The 8,311-nt window shown below is 45.9% G+C and overlaps 1 protein-coding gene across 1 annotated transcript in view; it reads right to left on the minus strand.

Moving 5' to 3' along the window:
* Nucleotides 1–8,311, minus strand: part of fndc3ba (fibronectin type III domain containing 3Ba) — a 120,030-nt gene that overhangs the window by 97,234 nt on the left and 14,485 nt on the right. The window contains exon 4 of the mRNA XM_048604539.1: nt 845–903. Within this exon, the coding sequence (XP_048460496.1) occupies nt 845–903 (59 nt within the window). The remainder of the gene's footprint in view (nt 1–844; nt 904–8,311) is intronic.

Below are 8,311 nucleotides of genomic sequence, written 5' to 3' on the forward strand. Positions count from 1 at the left end.
TGCTGTGTTCATCCAGCTCTGCACCTTGTTGTCTCCAATACATTTCTCCTCATCTCCCTCTTGGATTCTTTTTTGCAGGAATGCAGGAGATCATTCCCTTAATTTCTGTAGGTTCCATAACCATCTGAAGACTCTTACTGCTGCTGTCATCTTTCTCAATTGGTAAAATGAGGCGAAAGGAGCATGGAATAAGACAAGGCTTGGCTTCGATTGGAAGATGAAGATAAGGTGAAGATGAGATGAGGATCTGATGGAACTGAATGGCAATAGGTAGGGAAAGGATCTGGGAGATTCTCAGTATATACTACACAAATAAATAGCACAGAAACAGGCCATTCAGCACAAGCAACACGTACTGGCATTTATCGTCTACAAGGTGTCTGTGATTCTACCCTCAACTCAGTCTTTCAGTATCTCTTTCTATTTCCTTTTATATCAAGGACTGCTCTATTTTCCTATTAAAGGTAACTAAACATTTCACTCAATCGGTTCCTGAGGTAATGAAATCCCCTTTCTAATCCCTCGCCGAGTGCGTCAGAGATACAGAATCTGTATCCCAGACACATGCTTGTTCCAAACGCAGAGCTTCCCAAATAAATGGGGTGACTGCGGATGGTGGAGATCTGAAATACAAACAGAAAGTGCTGGAAAAACTCAGCAGGTTCCTGAGTCCTGAGAGCTCCGAGGAAGAGTCATACTGGACTGAAACATTAACTCCGTTCCTCTCTTCCCCGATGCTGCCAGGCCTGTTAAATTGCTCCATCACTTCCACTTTTTATTACGGAGATTCCCAAATTGTCAGAATGCCCTTTGTTTTTACACAATGAAGACAGAGTGACCGTACCTGTGGCCTTCCCATCCCAGAAAGCATGTCCTGGACCCTTTTTGTTTCGGAATCGAAATCTGCAAAACAAACAAAGAAGGAAGGTTAAAATTTAGTCATTCCATGAGATGGACGTGGACTCATTGGGAAAGTCATTCACAATCCCTCATCTGACTTTGCGAGTGTCCATTTTCAATGTAGCGCTCATTGCTGGGGTCTCTCAGGGTTTTTGCTGCTCTGACAATGCTATCAGCTTGCGATCGCACAGAAGTGCCCCCTTCATAGAGTCATATGGCATGGAAACAGACCCTTCGGCTCAACCAATCCATGCCGACCAAGTTTCCCAAACTAAACAAGTCCCAGTTGCCTGCCCATATCCCTCTAAACCTTTCCTATGCATGCACCTGCCCAGATGTCTGTTGTTGAAGAGGACTGCTCAATTGTGAAGACAGTTGCCAAAAAATGCTCTCCTATTCGCAAAGGGCAGGAACAAACCTTGGATTAGCAGACCAATGCACTTCAAAGTCACGACTATCCAGGAACAGGGGAATATGTATGAGACAACCAGAGAGCTCCCATTCCAATACCACGACTGTTACCCTGCCCCATCCATTCTGTCTGCAGGTGCCCCTCATATGCTTTTGGGATATTACTGTGCACCAATTGGTCTACCAATCCCTGTTTCCTGCAAAGATCTTCCTTCCCTGTGACGTGAAGAAGATAGCGAGAGAAGTAGGGGGATGACCCAGTTTGGATTGTTGGATACAAGTCACAGTCTGAATGCAAAATAACTGTAAGACTGCAGTCAGGAACAACAATCAATGTGGAGCAGACGTCAACTCTCATCCAGCACACATTACAGCTCGCCTTCCACTTAAACAAAATCCAAGCCTCAGATTGCAACCTGTGCATCATTGGCCTATGATTCTGAGATTGACTTTGTGAATTAATTAAACCCCCACATCCGAAACAGAAAGTTATTTGTGGGAAAAAAAACTGCATTTGCATAGCTCCCTTCTCCACCTTAGGGCATCCCACAGCACATTCGGGCCAACTAAATGCTTTTTGAAGTCTTGTGCCTGTTGCAATGCAGGAAACACAGCTGCCACTTTGTGCACAGCAAGCTCCCACAAGCCGTAACAACCAAGTAAGCAGGCTTTGGTGATGTTGGTTGGAGGATGATCATTCATCCAGGGCACTGGGAAGAACTCCCCTGCCTGTCTTTGAAAATAATGGCCATTGCCTCTCATACCTCCCACTTTCTCGGTTCAACATTTTCAAAAGATGGCACTTCCAACAGCGCAGTGCTCCCTCAGCACCAGACTGGGAGGATTGGCCTAGAGCTATGAGTGAGATTTGCGCCCATGACTTCCTGACTTAGATACAAAAGTGTCATCATGAACGATCACCCCAAACATTTCATTCACTCAGGCAGGAAGTCCCATCCGAGAAAGACCAGTATCTACTCGATGCCTTTAGGGATACACTAAGATCTCAGTCATCCGTCCTCTCTGAGATTTTGGATAGAGAACATGGAAAACACATGGAAGCAAAATGTTACGGCCAATTGGTGGTAATATCCAAAAGAGAATAAGCCCAGAGCAAGTAGGGTTTCTTCCCCAGGTGTACATCCATAATCTGGTTGGGTCTTTATCAACAATCTGACAAGTTTCATGAACTCAAGTTCTGAAGTCCCTTGACTTGCAGTATAAACTCACATTCTCTGGTTTATCGGCATGATGTGGAATCACAGTCCCTCATCTCTGTCTAGCTGCTAACGTTCAGCAGCCCAACTAGACCTTTCTCCCAGTATCTCAGTCAGCATTGCTGTGTGTGAGGACGAGAAAGAGTGCTGAGTGTCAGAGCAGTGTGAGTTAGTGTGTCAGAGAGTGTGTGTATTTAAGACAGTGTGTGAGAGAGAAATTGGGTCAGAATGTGTGAGAATGCATGTGTGTCTTTGTATGCTGGTGCGTGAGAGTGAGATCGTTGGCATGTGATTATATGTGAGTGTGAGCAACTGCCTCAGACATTTGAGATTGCTTGAGAGTGAACGTAAGAACATGACTCAGAAGCAGGAAACACCATAAGGCCCTAGAGTATGGCCAATCTTATAAGCTGCATGAGCAAGAGTGTGAGTGAGTGAGTGACAGAAAGTGTGAGTGAGTTGGTGAGAATGCGTGAGAGAGTGTGAGTCAGTTGGTGAGAATGTGAGTGAGTGTGAGTGAGTTAGTGAGAATGTGTGAGTGAGAGTGTAAGTGAGAATATGTGAGTGAGAGTGTGAGTTAATGAGAATGTGTGAAAAGGTGAGCGAATGAAAGTGTGTTAGAGTTATGAGTGAGAATATAAGAGTGTGAGTAGGTAAGCAATTGAGTGCGGGTGAGAGAGTGTGTGATTTAGTGAGAATTCAAATTTGTGAGAGAGTGAGAGTTGGTGAGAATGTGTAAGTGAGTGAGTGAGAATGTGTGAGTGACAGCGGAAGTTAGTGAGAATGTATAAGTGAGAGTGAGTTAGTGAGAATGGGAGTTAGTGAGAGTGTATAAGTGAGAGTGTGAGTTAGTGAGAATGTGAGAATAAGTGAGTGAGTGTGAGTTTGTGAGTGAGTGTGATATACACAGGCTGAGTTCTGAGAGCATGCAAATATCTTTGCACGTGTATATTTATATATGTGTGTGCATGCAAAAGTATGCACATGTATACAAGTGTATATATAATGTGTGTATCTGTGTGACTGAGAACGTGTATGTGTGTGTGTGTGAGTGCACGTATATATTTGTGTGTATGTGTATGACTTAACATGCATGTATGTTCATATGTGTGCATATGCATGTGTTAAAGATAAGCAGGAACATGCTGTCAACACACACGGGAATCCCAATGTTGTTTGTCTCTTTCCCTTGTCGACAGGCACTGAGTCCAATCAGCTATTGGGACTGGGCATTGCGTGGGAGGCTGTTGTTTTGTGAGGCTCCGTTCACTCTGCTGAGTCTGCAGGGGGCGATGGATAGCAGCCTCTTCATTATTTTGGTTCCATTTGGCTGAATTCTGGCAGATTCAGAAGGCTTGTGGGTTGGATCTGATTCCTAACACATTGGCCAATAAAACGAACAATGGCTCTTTAACAAAACTTCCATCATTGCAGCTTCATTGCCAGCCAAGCCGAGGAAAAATCAAACAAACACAGAACGTCCCTCACAACGCGCTATTTATTTTTCAAATTCCCCCACCAGTAGCCACCTCGCCCCCCCCCCCCCAACTCCCCGACTCCCCTGAGCCTGGCTGATGCATCACACCCTGAGGCTCTAGAAGCCATGCAGGGAGGGATAGTCCCAAACTTGCTTCCTTGCCTCTGCTCAGTTACTTCACCTCAGCTAGTAGCGAAGCGAGCTTTCTCTGTCAGAATTCACTTCAGGGCCAACGTGATAGGGCTGAGGAAACATTGGTCACCGTCCAGCAACCCAATTGACCTCGACATCAATCAAGAGCCAGGCATAAGGCCTAGCTTGCTGCCGAGTGTTCTCTTGCATCTGAGCCAACAGGTTGTGAGTTCAAATCCCATTGCAGGGGCTGAGCCCACGGTCCAGGCTAACACACCAAGTGCAGCGCTGAGGGAGGGCTGCTGTGTCACAACGGGACAGTGTTTGGCTGAGGTGTTAAATCGAGTTCCTCTCCCTCCTCTCAGGCAGATATGAAAGGTCATATTGGAATTCATCCTGAGGTCCTGGACCGCTATTTTTTTCACAAGTCAATATGGTTGAACCTGATGTTGGTCAACATCAGCTGACCTTTGTGGGATCTTGCTTTGTGTAAATCAGCTGCCGCCTTGTATACATCATCAGAATGACTACATCTCTTCTAAAAGCCTCTTCATCAATCACAGGTTCGGGATCATCCTGCGGTGAAATGCAATAGAGGAGGAATTTCTGCCCAGGGTCCGTTACCCCCCTCATGCCTAATAACGACTTGCTCTCCAATACCTGACTTGCACAGGGAGAGGGAATTTTTGCTGTAGTGCCCTGTGAGTGAGAAGAGGGACAGAGTAGAGAGGGTTTTACTCTATATCTAACTTCGTGCTGTCCCTGTCCTGGGAGTGATGACGGGGACAGTGCTGAGTGATGTGTTGTGTTTGAGTGGGGAAGCTACTCAGCTTGCTGTCGGACATATCACTCTGCTCACCATCCACTCCAAACAGGAGGGATTTGAACCAATGCTCTCAGTGCAGTACTGAGGGAGAGCTACACAGTCAGAGGGGCCACCTTCTCAGAAATAGATCAAAACACAGGCCCCAGCTTTCCTTTCAGGTGGGCTGGGACAATGCTGTGCTCCTAACCTGAGGATAGCAAGGCAGCTTATGGTTGATCTGGGATAACATCAATGAAAACTAATTTCCTGGATGCATATTGTTATCTGCAAGAGCTTGCTATGTGTGAATTAGCTGCTGTTTCTCCATCAAACAAACCCTCTCTGCTCTTATCCACAGCCCTCGCGCGCAATCTCCTTCCTGCCTTTTTCTCTCCGTCTCTCTCATTTCCCACAACTCACTCTCACACTCTGTCCCTCTTGCTTCTCTCTCCCCCATTTACTTCTGTCTCTCTCAGCTCTCCTGCTCTGACTGTCTCTTTCTCTTTCCATCTCTCTGTCTCTTTTCAGTCCCTTGCTCTCCTTCTCATTGATACTTCTCCCTACCCTTTACCCATCTCTGGATCACACTCTGTCCTGTTGCCATTTCTGAATCAGGTTCTGTGTTGGGACATAAGAGATGAAAGGTGGAGACAGGGAAGACTCACATGGTTCAGGAAAACTGGGCATGGCAACAAATACGACTTTTGCTAGCTACACCCGTTTCCCAAGAACTGAAATGGAGCTCCTGAGCCACTTTCTCCACCCCTTGTGATTGTTTTCAAAAGATTCCAACAGAACTTGACATGTGTCATGAGCAAAGACAGCTACCATATCTTCGATCCCTTCATCCACATCGTTTGTATAAAGCATAAAGAGTTGAGGCCCTAGCACTGACCCCAATGTCACACAACTCGTGACATCCAGCCTCAAAAAGACCCATCGATTGCTATTCTGTGCTTCCTGACAGCCAGCTGATCTTCTCTCCATACCGATATGTTAGCCGTTAAACTGTGAGGTGATTTTCCACAATAATTTAATGTGGCACCTTATCAAATGGTTCTTGGAAATCTATGTACAACCCGCCCACTGGTTTCCCTTTATCCACTGCACAACTTACATCAAAGATTTTTATCTTGTCACACATCAGTCTTTTCGCAATTGTTGACTGCAAGTAGACCATCACATTTTTCTCCCCCTTAAAAACAACCTATTCTAAATGTTTAAAGTGAATTACAGTTCAGTAATATTTCAGTGAGTGAAAGCTGTTATTACATTTCCCAAGGAGATAGTAAGAACCGCAGATGCTGGAGTCAGGGATAACACAGTGTGGAGCTGGATGAACACAGCAGGCCAGGCAGCATCAGAGGAGCAGGAAAGCTGACATTTTGGGTCTCTCACTTGGGGCAAGGACAATTAAGCTGGATGTGGTCTATGTTGGGAGATCAGGTTGGACATAGATATTTTCTCATCATCCTCTTCAGAGACACAATCACACACCTCTGGAGCAGGTGGATTTTGTACCAGATCTCCTGCTCTAGAGATAGGGACACTACCACTGCACCACAAAAGCACTACCAGCTTGGACATACTCCAAGCTCATTCAAATCTGAGCCAGAAAGTCATGGGTTCAAGTCCCACTCCAGGGTCTTGAGCACAAAATCAAAGCTGGCACGTGCTTGCAGCATGGAGGGAGGGAGTGCCACATTGTCAGAAATGCCACCTTTCCAAGAAGATACTGAACTGAGTTCCCAAGACTGTCCTCTCGTGAAATCGCTCACCCTGGAAGAGAAGCAGGAGGGTTCACCGGGGTGGGGGAGAGTGTTTAACATTTTCCATCATTCAATATCATTAAAGCTAGGTCACCTGGTTGTTGCCACTATGCTGCATGTGGGATCTTGCTGTGCACAAACTGATGGCAGTGTTTGTGGGTTCACTCAAAAAGTGCTTCATTTATTGTGAATGGTTCTGTCATGTCCCGAGGTGGAGAAAGATGCCACATAAATGCAGGTCATTGCTTTCTTCCAACACCCACAGTGAAAGATGACTGGGGGCTGATTGGCGATGTGTGATGGGCTTAAGGGTTTTGCAAAGATCTGTAGCTCGGGTTGTGGGTGAGGTTGCTGACTTGCTCACCAAGCTGGCTTGTTTTTGTTCAGACGTTTTGTCACCATGGTAGGTAACCTCATCAGTGAGGCCTCCGACGAAGCGATATTGTTCTACTCCACTTGGAATTTATACTGTTTGGTCTGTTATGGAGAGCTGTGTCATTTCCGGTTTTGATCTGTATGGGTTTGTATACGGGGTCCAATTCTATATGTTTGTTGATTGCATTACCGGTCGAGAACAATGCCTCTAGGAATTCCCATGTGTGTCTATATTTGGCTTGTGTGTTGGGAGCAGGGATAGAGGGAGATTGGAATGGAGTGGACGATGTGCCAAAAATCAAAGAAAACAAGGGGTACGCCACACAGATCATGGCTTATTCTTGACCTCAACATTACGTTTCTGCCTGATCTCCAATTTCCTAAGCGTCTGAATATTTATTACCCGCTGTAGTGGATACAGTCAGTGACTAAGCATGAGCATCTACAGCCCTCTGGGATACAGCATTCCAACGATTAACAACCTCTCAATGAGGAAATGTCTCTTCATCTTAATCCAAAATGGCTGAACCTTTAATCCTGAAATTATGATCTTCAACCAGCAGGGGGAAGCAGTCTCTCCATATCTCACCTATTTTCTTCCAGAAATTTTCTTCTAATTAGTCTAAACTCCAAGCGAGTTTAGGCTCAAATACTCAATCTGTCCTCGTAGGATGACCCTCTCAACATCACTTTCGGCCTTCAAGTGTGAAGAAAACTCAAAACAAGCAAGAGGTTGTGTAAATGCACATTCTCACACGTACACATGCTCTCACACGTACACATGCTCTCACATAAACCCAAGTTCTCTCACAAACACTCGCTCTCCCTCACACTTCCCTCTCACATTCACTCGCTCTCACACCTCCCTCTCACACTCACTCGCTCTCACACTCACTCTCTCACACCTCCCTCTTACACTCACTCTCTCTCACACCTCCCTCTCACAAACACTCTCTCTCACACCTCCCTCTCACACCTCCCTCTCATACTCACTCTCTCACACCTCCATCTCACACTCACTCTCACTTGCTCTCTCACCTCCCTCTCAAACACTCACTCTCTCATACCTCCCTCTCACACTCACTCGCTCTCACACCTCCCTCTCACAAACAGTCGCTCTCTCTCTCACACCTCCCTCTCATAAATACTCTCTCTCACAAACACTCACTCCCTCTCACACCTCTCTCTCACAAACACTCGTTCTCTCTCACACCTCTCTCTCACA

The sequence above is a fragment of the Rhincodon typus genome, chromosome 13 (assembly GCF_021869965.1).
Source record: "Rhincodon typus isolate 14 chromosome 13, sRhiTyp1.1, whole genome shotgun sequence".
NCBI classification, from domain to species: Eukaryota; Metazoa; Chordata; class Chondrichthyes; order Orectolobiformes; family Rhincodontidae; genus Rhincodon; species Rhincodon typus.